Source organism: Ranitomeya variabilis, chromosome 1 (genome assembly GCF_051348905.1).
Source record: "Ranitomeya variabilis isolate aRanVar5 chromosome 1, aRanVar5.hap1, whole genome shotgun sequence".
Classification (NCBI taxonomy): Eukaryota; Metazoa; Chordata; class Amphibia; order Anura; family Dendrobatidae; genus Ranitomeya; species Ranitomeya variabilis.
In genome coordinates, this window is record NC_135232.1 from 1,102,943,831 (window position 1) to 1,102,962,780 (window position 18,950).

Below are 18,950 nucleotides of genomic sequence, written 5' to 3' on the forward strand. Positions count from 1 at the left end.
TTATGACTAAAGGACAGTAGGAGGAGAGCTGCTAACCTCAGAGCATCTTTTCCAGAAGCTTTGTCCATATGTCTTTTTCAGAAGGCTGATCAATTAGCTGATAGCACCCCTGATTCTAAGCATTTTATAGCCACAGACAGTGACAGACTCTGACCTATTCACCTCTAAGGGAGAGTTGCGACCCTCACCTATTATGAATTGTGCATCCTGGGTTATCCCCTTCTTATAAAGGTGTTATCGATCATTGTGATCCTGTCTGTAATCATAATGAGACTGCTATAAAGGCACCAGGTATGATTTTAGTATTAGTCTTAGTGGACCATTGGGATGTCAGTGAGGTCTCAATAGCCACACACCCCAACAGTGGGACTCCCTGATTGGAAACCTTTAAAGAGGTGGGCTGGGTGATGTAGTATGCCCCTTTAAATAATTTTGGGCAATATTTTTTCCTGCTCAGGGTTGGCAAAAGTAATGCAGACAGATACCAGAAACTGTTCAAGTGCACTTTACTCTCTGGGAGGTAACAAGCTTGATGGGTAGAAAGCCTCTTTAAGAGGTAACAGGTTAAAACAAAGTAGACGGTTGGTATACAGCAACGGGCTAACACTGGCAACACTTTGCTTGTACTTGCAACAGTCTGCTGGCAAACTCTTCAGCAGCACTTCCTTCATTCAGACAGGGTCAGTCAGTCAATGTGGTCGCCTCAAATCGGGCATCCAACAAAAAGGTCAGCTTTACCTCTCTGAGGTGAGCCTGGATAACCAGAGATTGCCTCCCTGTGCACACTTCTGGGTTTTTTGCCTGCTGAGTTGCATCCTTGATTGTAGTAGGGGCACTCTCCTTTGTCTATATATTGCAACTTCTGTTGTTGTTTGTTCTCAAAGACACCAGCCACTAGACAACTTATTGGATGGATTTTTTTTACTTTCTCTTGCGACTGCTTTATGGAATCTGCTGATGTCACCATCCCTGAGGCAGATCTTGACCACTATGCCAATATGTAAGATTGGGCTGATATGGTGTGCCATAGCAAAACAAAGGCAATGGTATTTAACAGCTAAGGTTAAGGAAACTAATGCACAAATAGGATGAAGCAGACCACCTTAATAAAGGTGGAGGTAACAGAGGTGCAAAAGGGGGGTGTCCAGTATTAAAATTGCACACAGATGAAGCCTGCAGTAGGGTGCAAGTTACACACATGTATAGCACAGTGCCCAGCTATCAGCCTATTAGACGCCCATACTATTAGATTAAAGGGAACCTGTCACCAGGCTTGGCCGATGTGAGTTACGGCCACCACCTTTCAGGGCTGATATACAGCAATCTATAAATATACAGCAATCTGTAATGCTGTATATCTGCCCCCAACCTGACCTGTAAGATAAGAAAAATAACTTTTATTATACTCACCTGAGGGGCGGTCCGGTCCGAGGGGTGTCGCTCTTCTTTGTCCGGCACCTCCCATCTTCTTGCGATGCCGTCCACCTGCTTGCTTCATGTGGATGACACGTGCCTGCGTCATCCACACGGTCTGCCCAGCATCGCCCTCCTGCGCAGGAGTACTTATCTGCCCTATTAAGGGCAGACCAAATTCCTGCATTGCGCGAGCGCTGGGCTGCTCTGAACTCTCCCGGCGGCTGCGCACTACAGCACTTTGCTCTGTCCTCAACAAAGCAGATCAGTACGCTTGAGCAGGAGCGCGATGCTGAGGAGACTGTATGGATGATGCGGGGACGAGTCATCCACATGAAACAAGCAGGAGGACAGCATCGCAAGAAGATGGGAGGCGCTGGACCAAGAAGAGTGACACCCCTTGGACCGGACCGCCCCCAGGTGAGTATAATAAAAGTTATTTTTCTTCTCTTATACATCAGGTTGGGGACAGATATACAGCATTATAGAATGCTGTATATCAGCCCTGAAAGGCGGTGGCCATAACTCGTATCGGCCAAACCAGGTGACAGGTTCCTTTTAAGTGGGCTGGCTGACACTGCATAAGTGTATCACAGAGAGAAAGCCCTTAGTTTACAAGCTCACCATTGATGGGCCTGGTCAGCTGCAACCCACAAAAAAAAAAAAAATGTGCAAAAAAAAAAAAGAAATATACTATGAATATGACGTATCGGTCAATATTTTGGCCAAAATACAATTGCAAGCTACGTGAAGCCTTTTCACTGTCTTGCGAGTCTCTGCCCTTTTAAATAGTATAACTACACTGGTCAGAGTGGTTTTTCCATTCAGTTATAGCGAAAGTAATGCAGATAAACACCAGAAACTGTGGATTTTACTCACTGGGAGACAACAAGCTTGATAGTTATACCCTCTCTTTAGGAGTTAATAGGCTTGAATAGAGTTAAGTATAACGCAAAGAACCTACACTGGGATACTTTGCTCGGAATTGTGACAGTTTGCTGGCAAACACCTCAGCAGCACTTTCATTACTCGGATACAATCTTTTTGTATCCTACACGGTGAAGAGCAGTACACATCCACAGTGCTGTTCATGGATCTTCGTCACAGTCACCTCTCTTGGCCGCAGTACACTGGAATAATCCTTGCCTGCCAACTTGTAGACTCTTGTGGCCTACTCACTTAATTACTGCGTCACAGTTCCCCACACACTGGCGATTGTCTCTGGCTGTCTCCTATATGGTAATTCTCTTCAACACTATGCCTTGTCAGTGGACACACTCCTCACTCTCAGGAATAAGCTTATTTGCTCCTCTCTGTGGTAGCAATCTTCTCCTATTTTTCTGTAATGATGGTTCTCTGATCCAGGAAGACTAATCTCTTCCACCCACAGCAGACTTACACCTCAGTGGAGGATGGACTTTCTTACATTCTTCTCTTTGGCTTTAACTAGTTCCTTTAGGTGACACACTACAGTAACTCACAAGTGTTACTCACTCGCTTACTTGCTACGTTTCAATCCAGTGCATTTTCAGAATGCTGCTTGCATTATCTGCAAATTGTGCTGCGCTTAAAAAGAAAACACAACAGAACTTATACCATATGCTAATGCTAACTCCATATTCCCAATAAATCAGCATTTGCTCAGCAGCTCAGTGTGTTACCTATTTATGATCTGAATAAATTACTACAAACTTCATGTGAAGCGCCCCCACTGCCACAGGGCCGAGGGGTACCTGGTACCGGGCCTCTGAGTCTCTGTTCTGGGGTTGTCACGGTGGCTAGACCCGGTCCGTGACCCTGCTGAGGGGCGTCCAATGAAAGGTGTGGATGGTGATGATGTTATGGTGCGGTGCAGGTCGCAGTAAATAACAAGGACACCAGGTTGCAGTCTCTTTACCTCTTTACTGAAGGCTTCAGGATCCTCAATCCGGAATACGGTTAACCGGGCTGCGCAAGTCCGGCTGGTCCAATGGCACCTCCAGAGTTCCCTTTGCAGGTGGAAATCTATGCCTACCTTCTAGCGCTTGTGTGTTGTGGTCCTCCCCTGCTGTGCTTACGGGATAGTCCCCACAACTGTTGTGTCTGTTTCTGAAGTTCACTCACAACTCGATTATGATGTTCTGCTTCGTCCCCCAGATGATATGGCTAGGACGCACCCGTATGACGGGTAGGCTCGGAGGTCTTCCGGGACCCTAGAGTCGCCCCTCTCCAAATGTTGCCCCCTATGTCTTCTTAGGTGATTTGAGTGAGACAGCCCGCCTATAACTGACTGTCCTGCCGTAGGTTTGAAGTAAGGCCTGGAGCTCAATACTTCCTCGGCGTTCCGGCCACCGGCTACGCGCCTCAGTAGGATGTTGCCTCGTCTTACAGCACGACTCCTACTGGTAATTCTCCTTGTTGCGTTGATCTCGTTTCTCACTCAGCACAATAAACCTCGCTTCTTGTCCTTTCTTGGGGTACCGCCGCAATGACATGCAGGCGCAGTCCTGTAACGTTCTCTCTGTTCGCTAGGCCTCTGTCAGGATCCCACCCCTGACAGGGACCCCCCTGAATCTTCCCCTGCAACACCCTCTGCCACAGGATGTTGCCTGGTTCCAACCCAGTCAGCTTCTGACTAACTTCTATCCAACCCCCAGTTTTACCAGATTGTGAGGAGTGGCCTAATACATAGCACCCTTAGCTCCCCCTGGAGGCAAGACTGTGAAGTGTATTGGTGTCTGTGATACCTGGTCAGGTGAACTCCTTCAGTGCCATCAGACGTACCATAGCCCCCCTTAGCGGCGGAGCATCAGTACTGCAACGACCAGGACTCTGGGGCGCTGCACTCCCCCCTGGTTAAATCCAGTACTCCTGGACTGGGAAGAAAACAACAATACATGTCAGCAAAAAGACATACAATTTTGAAATGCAATAACAATAAGCAAATTTGAACAGAGCTTCCCTTTATGGGAGGTGAGGACACTTGAACGTTACAAACATGGTTAAATACTTTAAATAACATACTATAAATAACTTTTCTTACCCAACCAGGTATTCTACTAAGTGCAAATTTTTGAACAATAATTTAACGTTGCCTTTAAGGATGTACACACTGAATCCACGAAAGACCTTCTTATAAAACGCTATAAGGCTAATCAACTTTTCTTCATTTTCCACCTTTACATCTGCAGGACCGCCTGTCTATCTGCCCCAGGCCTACTGCCTCTCGCTCTGTTGCAGGACCGCCACTTTCCGCCCGGGCCTACTGCCTTTCTGCTACTATACACAGTATAGAACTTATCATCCTTCTCTTAGTTCAAGTTCACGGAGCCATCTCTGTATGGCTCCTAGGAGGACTCACCGACTAACCCCATACGGGTTCACTTCCTGTCCTCATTCTTCTAGCAACATCATTAAACATTTCTCACAATTAACTAGCTCACTACATATAACTTTTATATGTCAGCATTATTAGTACTTCCTTTTAAAGCATCATCATTCTTTAAGTGCTATTGATGAACGTTCCCTTTAAGAGGGGACCAAGTCTCTATGAGGTAGTGCAACTTATCAAGCTGCAAGTCCGTATGCAGCAAGGACTCCGATACTGCTTCCAGGAACAGTTTCTTCGCAAAGAGTCCTTTTCTTTGTAAAACCAGTAGAGGGCACCTTTAAGAAGGTGCAAACTATTTACAATAAGTTTGTAATCATGCAGTGTTCATGATCCAGCAGTTCTTTTCAACAATGATAAGATGAGAAACAAAAACAAAAGCAAAAGAAGGGATCCCGGGTAAACAAAGGGATCCCTTTAAGAGTTAACCCTAGACGGGTTGTAGAAGCAAGAAGACACATAGAAGACGGACAGTTAACTATATACAAATTATGAAGCATTCTTGCTTACTCAGTTTCTGGCTGAGCGGGAGGCGGCCTCCTTCCGGGCCTCACCTGGCAGACAGGTCGTGGTGGCATGACAAGGACTGGTCCTGGCCTCAGCAACGACAGGATTCCTCTTTGGGATACACTCTTCACTCGTGGGTGAGCACGACCCGTGGCCACACGGTGGGCCTGGATTCCCTGGGGTTCCGCGGGGGCAGGTTCCGGCACCTTCCCTGCAGGAGGCTTGTCCTCCGACGTTCCGGCAGCGGCCTGGAGTGCGACGCACCGCTGGACGCCCCGAGCTATCCAGCCAACCTCCCTCCTCCACCGTGTGTAAGTCAATGCGTCTCCTGGCTCCAGGTCGCGATCGTACCTTCCCCCGCAGGGTTCCACCTCTTCCCGATCCACACGGACCTGCAGTGGCTCTCCAATTTCTTGTATAACTCCCCGTCCTTCCCGGGAGTTAAAGAACACCACCACACCCCAGTGTGACGGCGGAGCCTCCTCACCGCCCGTCAGGTCGACCTGGGCCGCAGGTTGGGGTCTGTTCCGCCATGCCGCCATCAGGCGCCGCAGGTGTTCTGCCTCCGGCAGGATCCTCAGGCCCTGTGCCTGCAGCTCACACTCTGCCGCGGCCGGGATGGAGGAAGCAGGGGACACCGGAGTTAGGAGGACCTCCATAGGCTGACCCAGCCGAGCGGTTACACGAGCGTCGGCCTCAAGGCGGCGTGCTGTCTGCCGGGCCTCGGCTGCGGCCACACACTCCTCAGACGGTGGCCAGTTGGGTCTGTCCATCAGTAGCTCCGTAAGGGCCAGTCCCTGCAATGATGGCGTATTTGGGGCTGTCGGGTGGTGCAGCCTCATGCTGAGTCGGGTCGTCCCCACACGGTGCTCCCGGCGTCGCCATCTTTGCTTCCTCTCCAGTGTCTTCTTCCCGCGGTCTCTTTCGTGGGCGGCCCCGTCTCCATGGTCTCCACCCTCCAAAGAGGATGAGAAGGCGGACCTCGGCTGCTGACGGACACGTCCTCAGGATGCAAAAATGTTTAGACTGGGCGGCCATTGTCTTTTCGCGCTCTTCAGCTGGTCCACGCCTACTCCACGCCCCTCTTCTCCTGCGCTCTCCTCAGCGCTGCGCTGGTTTTGGCAGCAAATGGCAATCCACAGTCTTTGCAATAAGTCACAGTCCAAGTATAATAAATCACAGTTCCAAGGCACACATGACCTGATCCTTCAGGCTTAAGTAGATCCTATTCGTGACGCCAAGTTGAAGCGCCCCCACTGCCGCAGGGCCGAGGGGTACCCGGTACCGGGCCTCTGAGTCTCTGTTCTGGGGTTGTCACGGTGGCTAGACCCGGTCCGTGACCCTGCTGAGGGGCGGCCAATGAAAGGTGTGGATGGTGATGATGTTATGGTGCGGTGCAGGTCGCAGTAAATAACAAGGACACCAGGTTGCAGTCTCGTTACCTCTTTACTGAAGGCTTCAGGATCCTCAATCCGGAATACGGTTAACCGGGCTGCGCAAGTCCGGCCGGGCCAATGGCACCTCCAGAGTTCCCTTTGCAGGTGGAAATCTGTGCCTACCTTCTAGCGCTTGTGTGTTGTGGTCCTCCCCTGCTGTGCTTACGGGATAGTCCCCACAACTGTTGTGTCTGTTTCTGAAGTTCCCTCACAACTCGATTATGATGTTCTGCTTCGTCCCCCAGATGATATGGCTAGGACGCACCCGTATGACGGATAGGCTCGGAGATCTTCCGGGACCCTAGAGTCGCCCCTCTCCAAATGTTGCCCCCTATGTCTTCTTAGGTGATTTGAGTGAGACAGCCCGCCTATAACTGACTGTCCTGCCGTAGGTTTGAAGTAAGGCCTGGAGCTCAATACTTCCTCGGCAATCCGGCCACCGGCTACGCGCCTCAGTAGGATGTTGCCTCGTCTTACAGCACGACTCCTACTGGTAATTCTCCTTGTTGCGTTGATCTCGTTTCTCACTCAGCACAATAAACCTCGCTTCTTGTCCTTTCTTGGGGTACTGCCGCAATGACGTGCAGGCGCGGTCCCGTAACGTTCTCTCTGTTTGCTAGGCCTCTGTCAGGATCCCACCCCTGACAGGGACCCCCCTGAATCTTCCCCTGCAACACCCTCTGCCACAGGATGTTGCCTGGTTCCAACCCAGTCAGCTTCTGACTAACTTTCTATCCAACCCCCAGTTTTACCAGATTGTGAGGAGTGGCCTAATACATAGCACCCTTAGCTCCCCCTGGAGGCCAGACTGTGAAGTGTATTGGTGTCTGTGATACCTGGTCAGGTGAACTCCTTCAGTGCCATCAGACGTACCATAGCCCCCCTTAGCGGCGGAGCATCAGTACTGCAACGACCAGGACTCTGGGGCGCTGCACTTGCATGTTATTCATTGACATGATGTATGATCATGTTAGACCTGGGGCATATCTCCTTCAACATGAACTGATACAGTTATCACATTGTAGTTATAAACTCATGGCACAGTATAAAACATTACATTAGATATAACGACAAATAATAATTTGGAATTAGCACACTTCTGCACATTCAACAAGTAAAAACAGGGGTTCGTGTACTAACAGTCGATATTTGTAAGAGTAAAATACAAAAATAGTAGAAATAAGCCTCACCTGTTGTGAAATTGGATTTTGGGCTCCCCCGGTTGCCACTGGTGGAATTGAACTGGTGTGCATCATCCTCTCTCTTCACCTGTTTCCATCAGGATGTGGGAGTCGCTATTTAGCCTTGCTCCTCTGTCACTTCCATGCCGGTCAACATTGTAATCAGAAGCCTTTCTGTGCATGTTCCTGCTGCTAGACAACTCCCAGCTAAGTTGGACTTTAGTCCTTGTTTGCTTTTGCATTTTGTTCCAGTTCACAGCTGTAGTTTCGTTTCTGTGTCTGGAAAGCTCTTGTGATCTGAAATTGCCACTCTGATGTTATGAGTTAATACTAGAGTCTTAAAGTAATTTCAGGATGGTGTTTTGATAGGGTTTTCAGCTGACCATGAAAGTGCCCTTTCCTTCCTGCTATCTAGTAAGCGGACCTCAATTTTGCTAAACCTATTTTCATACTACGTTTGTCATTTCATCTAAAATCACCGCCAATATTTGTGGGGGCCTCTGTCTGCCTTTCGGGGAAATTTCTCTAGAGGTGAGCCAGGACTATATTTTCCTCTGCCAAGATTAGTTAGTCCTCCGGCCGGCGCTGGGCGTCTAGGGATAAAACGCAGGCTACGCTACCCGGCTACTGTTAGTTGTGCGGCAGGTTTAGTTCATGGTCAGTTTAGTTTCCATCCTTCCAAGAGCTAGTTCTTATGTTTGCTGGGCTATGTTCTCTTGCCATTGAGAACCATAACACTCACCGTGTAGAATATAGACGGTTACTCCTGACTGGTATAGCTAGGATCCAAATCTGTTGACCACTGGATGATTCACAAACAAAAAGAAAAAACAGGATCCATTGGCTAATTTTTGGTAAAAAAAAAAAGTTCAGATCTTTCACATGATTAAAAACAAATTGTCCAGACAGTTTAAAAAATAGTGTCCACTCTGACGCGTTTATGGCCGAAGCCTAAGACTAAGGGTTTCGGCCAGAAACGCGTTCGAATGGGCACTATTTTTTAAATTGTCTGGACCATTCGTTTTTAAACATGTGAAATAAAGATCGGAACCTTTTCACCAGATATTTGTAAGAGTGGTGCAAAGCCATTTTCAACCCTTATGGTATTAATGGGACATGATTTGGAAGATATAAAGAAGCATCTTGTCATTTTGACAGTACGGTTGCTAAACGAGATATTCAGTAATGCACATACACATTAGAACATGATCGGCAAATGATCTAATGTGGTTGATCCCTGGCACAGGAAAGATTAGGCATATTGGATTTCACTATGCCCAATTTTGTCAATTGACAGAATGTACATTCAACAGGAGGATCATGTTTTGGTGCTGTCATGTGAAATTGCTGTGAAGTTTTTAGGCTACAGCGCGTGCTTAGATTATACCTAGCAAATAATGTGGCAAATAACCTATTCTTTCTCACAGTTTACGAAGAACCAGAGGACCCCAGCAACAGGTCATTCTTTTCCGAAATCATCTCATCAGTTTCTGACGTCAAGTTCAGTCACAGCGGTCGTTATATGCTCACACGTGATTACCTCACTGTCAAAGTTTGGGATCTAAACATGGAAACCAAACCTATAGAAACGTACCAGGTAAGTCAGTGCTATGGTATGAAATGACTAGGGCTCTTTATGTCAACGTACGTGTATTTTTGACAAATCATATCTTCAAGGATCCCATATTCTGGTTATGGGTCATGTGGCACTTAGTCCTTATATACAATAATAATAATATAATAATAATTTTATTTATATAGCGCCAACATATTCCGCAGCGCTTTACAACTTATAGAGGGGACTTGGACAGACAATAGACATTACAGCAAAACAGAAATCACAGTTCAAAACAGATACCAGTAGGAATGAGGGCCCTGCTCGCAAGCTTACAAACTATGAGGAAAAGGGGAGACACGAGAGGTGGATGGTAACAATTGCTTTAGTTATTTGGACCAGCCATAGTGTAAGGCTCGAGTGTTCATGTAAAGCTGCATGAACCAGTTAACAGCCTAAGTATGTAGCAGTACAGACAAAGAGGCTATTGACTGTGTAAGGAGGTTGCTTTCCCTGCTCCTTGCCTGGAACCACATAGTCAGACAGCTGGGTTGTTGGGGGGAAGACGTTCTGCCCTGGACAGAGGGGACCAGGGGACTGCTGGGAAGAGAGAGGGGAGTGGTCAGAAAAGAGCGGGAGAGCAGAGAGAAGGCAGCGCGCCAAAGAGAGGGCAGGCTGCAGCGCCGTGCTCCCCTAAAAGTAGTGCTCCCCGTGAGGGCACTGAGGCTGAGATACCCACCAGAGTGAAGGCTGGATGCGGGGGTGTAGATTTGGAAGCCTCCTGAATCAGAGACAGTGACTGTGCAGCCCTGATGACCGCAGTGACAAGCAAAGATCCCTGAGTGTGATAAGTAACTGCCCAGTGTGTGTGTGACAGCGTTATTACAGAGAGACTGTCAGCCTGGTACACAGAGGCTCCTGCAGCAGCGACGGAGGCTGTGCTATTTCCTGGTTCCAGTTTCACTTTGAGAAGAAAAGGCTGCAGAGGCATAACCCCGGACTTTCCAGGAGACACAGAAGAGACTTCAGGATCTCAAGCCCTGCTGGTGACTGTATCCACATTGGGAAATAAGGACCCTCCAGTCAGGACCTCCCTGGGCTGATAAGTTACCAGAACACTCGTTAACCCTTTTGATTCCGCTTAATTGTTTACTGTTTGACTCCATTAACCCCCTGTTTACTCCCTGCGAGGAGAATTTTACCCCTGTTAATAAATCCCCTTCAACAGTTGGTCTGTCTGTTCCGTGGTGACATACGCAACCCTGCACTCTATTACAACTGCATAAAGTGTATGAGAACATGATGCGAGGAACCTGATTATGTTTTTTTTTTTTTTTTTTATTAGGCCACACAGGGATAGTTAGGTTAATGCATTGAGGCGGTAGGCCAGTCTGAACAAATGCGTTTTTAGGGCACGCTTAAAACTGTGGGGATTGGGGATTAATCGTATTAACCTAGGTAGTGCATTCCAAAGAATCGGCGCAGCACGTGTAAAGTCTTGGAGACGGGAATGGGAGGTTCTGATTATTGAGGATGCTAACCTGAGGTCATTAGCGGAGCGGAGGGCACGGGTAGGGTGGTAGACTGAGACCAGAGAGGAGATGTAGGGTGGTGCTGAGCCATGGAGTGCTTTGTGGATGAGGGTAGTAGTTTTGTACTGAATTCTGGAGTGGATGGGTAGCCAGTGTAATGACTGGCACAAGGTAGAGGCATCGGTGTAACGGTTGGTGAGGAATATGATCCTGGCAGCAGCATTCAGGACAGATTGGAGCGGGGAGAGTTTGGTAAGAGGGAGGCCGATTAGTAGAGAGTTACAATAGTCCAGACGAGAATGAATAAGTGAGACAGTAAGAGTTTTTGCAGAGTCGAAAGTAAAAAAAGGGCGAATTCTATAAATATTTTTGAGATGCAGATAAGAAGAGCGAGCCAGTGATCGGATGTGGGGGGTGAATGAAAGCTCGGAATCAAGGATGACCCCAAGGCAGCGGGCATGTTGCTTGGGAGTAATGGTGGAACCGCACACGGAGATGGCAATGTCAGGCAAAGGTAGGTTAGTAGAGGGAGAGAACACGAGGAGTTCAGTTTTTGACAGGTTCAGTTTCAGATAGAGGGAGGACATGATGTTAGAGACAGCGGTAAGACAATCACTGGTGTTTTCTAAGAAGGTCGGAGTGAAAGCAGGAGAAGAGGTGTATAATTGGGTGTCGTCAGCATAGAGATGGTACTGGAAACCAAATCTACTGATTGTTTGTCCAATAGGGGCAGTATACAAAGAGAAGAGGAGGGGGCCTAGGACTGATCGTTGAGGAACCCCAACAGTAAGGGGAAGGGGAGAGGAGGAGGAACCAGCAAAACATACAGTGAAGGATCGGTCAGAGAGATAGGAGGAGAACCAAGAGAGAACGGTGTCCTTGATGCCGATGGAGCGGAGCATAGTGAGGAGGAGCTGATGATCCACAGTGTCGAATGCTGCGGAAAGATCCAAGAGAATTAGCATGGAGTAGTGACCATTAGATTTAGCTGTTAGTAGGTCATTAGAGACTTTAGTGAGGGCAGTTTCAGTAGAGTGTAAAGAGCGGAAGCCAGATTGAAGAGGGTCGAGAAGAGAGTTATCTGAGAGATAGCGGGTAAGACGGGAGTGGACCAGGCGTTCCAGGAGTTTAGAGATGATGGGAAGATTAGAGACAGGTCTATAATTAGCGGCACAGTTTTGGTCGAGGGAGGGTTTTTTAAGTAATGGATGTATGATGGCATGCTTAAATGAGGAGGGAAAAATACCGGAAGTGAGGGAAAGGTTGAATATTTTTGTTATGTGAGAGGTGACAGCCGGGGAAAGGGACTGGAGGAGATGTGACAGAATGGGGTCACTGGTGCAAGTGGTCGGGCGAGAAGATGCAAGGAGCCTGCTTACTTCTTCTTCTGTAACTGATTCAAAGTCAGAGAGTGAACTAGATGCAGTGGGGGAGGGAGGACAGTGCCTCGTATGAAGAGATTGGGAGATGATTTCCTGTCGAATGTGGTCAATTTTTTCTTTGAAGTAATTGGCCAGATCGTCAGCGCGGAGATCTGTGGTTGGGGCCTGCTCTCTTGGGTTGAGTAGGGATTTTTCCCAGCTCTGGTCATTTCCCAATGTATGTGCCATGGGTGATGGGTACACAAGCAGTGTTTAGGGCAGTTGCACGCAATACATGCCTGGTTTAAATAGTGAGCATGCCCTGTGAAAAAAGAATGCTTCCGACGCAGCTGCCAGTGCTTCATCCATGCACAGAGCCGAGAGGTTAGCTCTACTTTGATATACACTCATTTTCTCTAGCTGATGGGTAGAGAAGGCAGGAAAGCTCTCTGTTCTCACCACTGAATCCCAGATATCAGTGTCGATTTCTTAATTAAAGTACATTAAGTAATACAAATGTTTTCTATTTACAAAACATTTAGACAACTTTTTATGTTCCTGGACAATCACAATAAATAAATTAGTTTCCTTAATTTTTCTGTATGTAAAGCATCCAAATAACTTTTTATGTCCCAGGGTAACCATTTTAGTAGAATCCATCCTCTTCAAAATGCAAAGGACTTAGTGGTCCTTTTAAGGGATATCCAGGATTATTTAAAGTCTAAGACCTCACAAGCAGGCAATTGCTAACTACCTGCCTGTTGTCCCCGATGCCAATCTCTGCTACCACAGAGTGCCCCTCCTGCCGGTGTCACGTCGACAGAGCAGCGGCTTCTCTATCACTCTGCTCTGTTGACGGGATGTGACTGCTGACATTATGCTGATTGACACCCGCCTCCCTGCTCCCTAACTGTGAGGAGCCAGCTGTTAATCAGCATGGCGTCGGCAGTCACACGCCGTCAACAGAGCAGAGAGAAAGAGATGTTGATGTGGAGCAGCTGAATCACCGGCAGGAGTGGTCAGTGACCACTCTGAGCCCGTGCCAGGTAGAACAGGCAGGTGATTGCTAACAGGTTTGTAGTTTTTTAGGCCCTAACAAATAAAATAGTCCTGCACAACCCCTTTAAGAATTAGACACCAGAGAACGGTGGTTCTGTTTAATCATCCAATGAGAAATTCCAGAATCAAGTTTTCCCTGCGAAAGTATATGCCTTTACATTGCTTTACAAAAGCGAGCTGATGCTTTGTAATATACTAACGCCCTAGCAAAGGAAATTTAGCAAAATTGCAAATGTCTTATTTATGCAATATACCTCAAAATAAGGAAGCATAAATGATGAAATATGGGAGTAGAAAACCTAGTTTTTTGTGAAAATGTAACCAATATTATTTCTCTTCCTGCAGGTTCATGATTACCTTAGAAGCAAGTTATGTTCCCTGTATGAGAATGACTGCATATTTGACAAGTTTGAGTGTGCCTGGAATGGCTCTGACAGGTAATTATTACTAAACATAGTTTTTTTTATTACGCCCTCCAAAACAAGTTGAGAATGTATACAGTCAAGTTATCATACATCCATTCGATCAGTAATGATTGTATCATCATTGGAGGTTTGACCGCTGAGACCCCCACCAATCACAAGAATGACTCCCGGTGTTGGGAAGTGTTGGTGTGCAGCTGCGACCGCCACTCCGGTCACAGTTATGGGACTGATAGAAATTGTTAAGTACTGCACTCCGCTATCTCAATCAGTCGTTAATACTAATCCAGGGATGATTGCTCATGTGCGCCACATGTGTGTTCCTTCCCACAAGGGGTATGAAGACACTGTTCTTGATAATAGTGGGGGTATTTTTAGTAATAGAAACATTTTATTTTGCCTTGGTTTCCTTTAGTGTCATCATGACTGGAGCATACAACAACTTCTTCCGAATGTTTGACCGTAACACAAAGCGAGATGTCACCTTGGAAGCTTCACGAGAGAGCAGCAAGCCGCGAGCAGTCCTTAAACCTCGTAGGGTGTGCGTTGGTGGCAAGAGAAGGAAAGATGACATAAGTGTGGATAGTCTGGACTTCACCAAGAAGATCTTGCACACAGCTTGGCATCCCACTGAGAACATCATTGCTATAGCAGCGACAAACAATCTGTATATATTTCAGGATAAAGTGAACTCAGATATGCACTAGGATTACCAATTTTTTTTTGTAATTTCTCAACCGACCTTCCCAAAGGCGTCATGTTTTGATGACCTGTGCAGGATAGTCTTATTGGTGATGGAATTATTAGAATGGTCTTTCTAAATTTCTTGTACAGATAAACCTCAAACAGTGGGATTTTCTCCTTTCCCCACTGTCCATCCTTTTATTTATTTATTTTCTTCATGTATCATAGACTAGTACATGAGCTTTGCAGCATAAAAGAACTGATATAAAAAGATTGCATTTTAAAAAGTTGGCCTAAAAGATTGTTTTAAGGCGTACAATATATTTGGTTTTATTATTTTATTTAGTATGACTATTTCATTATATAAAAATTCTAAATATTAGGATCCGAAAGAAAAAAGCCTGAACAAGTTATACTGGGCATCCATAAAATTATTTCTATGACATAATTTAATTCTACTTTAATTTAAAAAATTGCTAAGTAACTTAGGGCCACCATCTTGGCACTGCTATCAGGGTCCCTGGCAAAAAAAATACCAAACTCATCTGTCGACTGCCACCGACCATCTAGTCGGGTCATGATAGACATTACAGTGGGTTTAAGGACCTTTACCATTTGCCCATATGGGGCTTAGACATTACTGTCGGCCATAGGTAACCTACAATTTAAGGAAAAATGGCGTGAAGACAAGACAAGATTACTAAAATGACATAGAAACAATGAAATCATATTACAAGTCTGTATAGTGCATCGTCATACTCTAGTAAACATAATATAATAATAATTAAAAAAAAAAAAAAAGCTAAATGCATGAACCATATTATGATAAAACTCAAGACTTGTCAACTTTATCTTATTCTCCGACATGCAGTGAAATTAATATTTCCCCTATGTGGCTAAATAATACATACCAAATAATGGGGGAAATGTAATGAAATCCATCTTTGCATGTGTAAATTCAGATAGTGGAAGCTTGTGCTTTATTCCATTAATATTTAAAATATGTGTAAATATATAATTTACATCAGATTGACGCTGACAGCCAACGCAGAAAGCTTTCGCAACGCTCTGTCTCTTAATTTAATTACATGCGATTCATATAAAATAATAATAATAAAAAAAGTGTCTGGAATTAAATAATTTTCCACTAGAATGAGCGATAATAGAACTGTACAAAGAGTTGCCACACAGTAAAATAGAAGACGGAAAAATGTTTCCAGATAGGCAGATCCACTGAGATCTATACCGTATCAGGGCACAGGATAGTGGGTGCAAAGGTAGCAGTCACATTTGAACCCTGCTTCTTTAGGGGGCTCATATGCCCTTGTGCCATAGACCAAGATGCCAGTATTATAAATGGCACATGGTAAGTCGCGGCCCTGTTACAGAGTTGGCATGGGGGTCCAGGAGATTACAGTGAACCTCATTTCTTAGATCCAATGTAGGTAGGAAACTCTTTGGATACATTAGACTAATGCCAAACTATCCCACTGAATTTGACAGGCCTGGCTGACCATCCAAAGTGTGTGAAGGCTTTTCAACTCTTTTCCTATTGCTGGTGTCAGAGCATAGAAGAATGGGGCATATGGATTTCAACATGCCCAATCTTTTTGTTTTCAAGAGAATAAAGCAACCCCACGTACCAGGGGTCTTTGGTAGCTGCTTCAACCCTCTATCAAAACATTTACACACCTCTTGGGGGAGGATATGGATGTATGACCATCCTGAGACCGGTTTTTCACATCCGACATCACTGTCCGAGTCCAAACAGCAATGTCCAGACCGTTTATGGATCTCCTTGACCCAACAGCCTCACTCATAGTCATACATGAGGCTGTGGAGTGAGTCTGGATTAGGATACACCAGACTTTGCCACCCATTCTCAGACTGTGAATATCGGATGTGTAACTCTGGTCTTATTAAAGGGAAAATCCATCTAAATCATGGCTTCCAATGGACTCCCATCAATTTTAACCAAACAGTCCGAGATACTTTTTACACTAAGTCCACATCATGTACATTTGGTATAGACGTCAACACATCAATCATTTAACCAAATTTATGCCAATAGTGGGTCCTTTTTCGCATATCGCTGACAAATATACTCTGGTATATATTTATTTTTACAGTATATGCTTTTCAGTACAGGGGTGTGGTGCAAAAAAACACACACTGTGCATATAGCTCACTGTTTACTTTTTTATTGCACACATCTGGACCGTACACGTCTCAACCGTACATCCCAAATGTATTGTGAACTGAGCCTTAGTACCTAAACTCCTTTGTCAATACCCATAAAATTCAGATTTTGGAGGAAATAACAATGATTTAGTACTTTATGACTTCAGTAGGCCTTATTTTCAGAACACCGGGCCTTACTTTAAACTAACAGGAAAACAAGGCCTCGTTGTCCATAGCAACCAATCAGAGCTCAGCTTTCATTTCTGAAACTACTCTGGAAAAATGAAAGCTGTACAGTGATTGGTTGCTAAGGGCCACAAGGCAAATCTTTCTGTTAGTTATAATAATTGAGGCCCATTGTATGGAAATATTCCATCGATCTCTGGGCAGCACCTATGTGGAACCACAGTGCTCTCTGCCTCACAGAAATTCAGGCGGATTTCCCCTTTTTTATATTTTAATAAAATCTGAGAATTAAGTTTGTGTGTTGCAACAAAATTTGGGGAAACAAAGATGTAAAAGAAAAAAATAAATCATATTCCTGTTTAATTGTGAAATATATATGGTCTCGCTGCATGCTTTTTATGTACCAAATAGGAAAAAAATATATATTTTTTCTTAAAGCTGCAGTTCTACTTTGCTCTTGATTGCATTTTATACAGTCCATAGATTTCAGGATTACCGTATATCGCTTCATTTTGTGACGTGCTGAAGCACAGGACGCAACGTCTGCTTGGTTGAAATTTTCATTAAACATGGGAGAAGTATAAATGAAACTCTCATGAAGTTCACTGTCTCTATGCAGTTATATAAAATCTCCGACGCGCTTCTGAAAATCCAGAGAAACTCTATAAAAATGTTTACATTTTAAGCTCGGTTCTGTGAGAATTTAGTCACAGTATTATAGTGGACTTTCCACCTATACGTAATGGAGGCCTCCATTTTGTGACACCCTGCAGCTTCCATATACTCATTACTGATACATTACCGAGGCACTGCTGTACCAATATCCGCGAGACCTGACTCGTTTCTTAAGAGGCATCCAAGGTGCGGTTTCTCACAAAATGGCTGCCTTCATTGGGTATATGGTCGTTTTCACATGTCTGTATTTTCACTTGTGTATTTCTTCGAGTGCTATCACACTGCGTTCTTCCCCAAGTTCAGCGGTCCCGTCTGGGCGTCCACTACCAGTATGCATCTACGCCTAAAATGATGCACGAATGGGCACATGATGACTCCGTTGGTACCATTATAGTCAATGGCTCCATCAGCCCATACCCCCGAATCCTGTTTTGTTGGGGGTTTGGACATAAATCCGCAGTGTGAAAGCACCCTTACCTATTGTGGCTCCCAAGCTGTTGTGAACCTACATCTTCAAAAAATTGGGGTACATTTCAGCTCCAGTTAAAATAAAAATCTTTTATTGAAAAAATTTAAATTTCAACTCCATGGGAATTGTTGGGGAATCGAAGTTAGAAAATGACAGGAATGCTTCTGTTACGCGTTTCGCTCCGGTGTCCTTTGTCAAAGCATCTGAAACTCTTAGGACAGTATGCCTGCCATTTTCTAACTTTGATTCCCCTACACTTCACATGGAGTTGGTTTAGTTTTTTTTTTCAATAAAGGATTTTTATTTTAACTGGAGCTGAAATCTACCCCAATTCTTTGAAAATTGTCACATCTGGTCAGGATGAACTTCCGCGCTTCCACTATACAGAGCCCCAACAGGGGGGCTGCCATCTCCTCTATTGCGTGAAACTACATCTCCCAGGATTCCCTGGTAGTCGTAAAGTCACGATTTGGAAACAATTGGGATCAGTCTTATTTTTCAAAAAGAATTACATCGAATCGAAAATACAGACATGTTAGAGCTCTCTTAGTGACAGATATGTTTTAAAGGGTATTTGTTACCAGGACGTGGTCACTAAGATTAAGGTTTCTATACAGAATTTAATCATCAGCACAGTTGCGCCCATTAATTGTCTCCTCAAAGTGCTAATCAGGAGATCAGAAACAAATGAGCCATGTCTCCACTTAAAGGGGTTTAAGGAATAGAAAAAAACAAAACAAAAAGAAAGGAAATTATTTATCATTATTAAAAAATCATTATTATTAAAAATCATTAATTATGAAAAAATTCTTTAATAATTTAGATTAGGAAATCAAATTTATTTTGTCCAAGGAGGTAATGAATATGGAACTAAAATAACCGCCATCTTGTTACACTGATAGGGAACCAGAATGTAGATAGT

General features: G+C 45.0%; 1 protein-coding gene across 3 annotated transcripts in view; it reads left to right on the forward strand.

Moving 5' to 3' along the window:
* The window catches only part of PPP2R2C (protein phosphatase 2 regulatory subunit Bgamma), a 219,736-nt gene extending 200,988 nt beyond the window's left edge, over positions 1-18,748 (forward strand). For 2 of the 3 annotated variants that reach the window (XM_077280112.1, XM_077280113.1), the window contains 3 exons: positions 9,332-9,501; positions 13,757-13,848; positions 14,249-18,747. In XM_077280112.1, the coding sequence (XP_077136227.1) occupies positions 9,332-9,501; positions 13,757-13,848; positions 14,249-14,540 (554 nt within the window). In that variant the 3' untranslated portion in view covers positions 14,541-18,747. Of the gene's footprint in view, positions 1-9,331; positions 9,502-13,756; positions 13,849-14,248 lie in introns of all 3 variants that reach the window. The other variant, XM_077280111.1, reaches the window with a different exon arrangement.
* Positions 18,749-18,950: the final 202 nt, after the last annotated feature.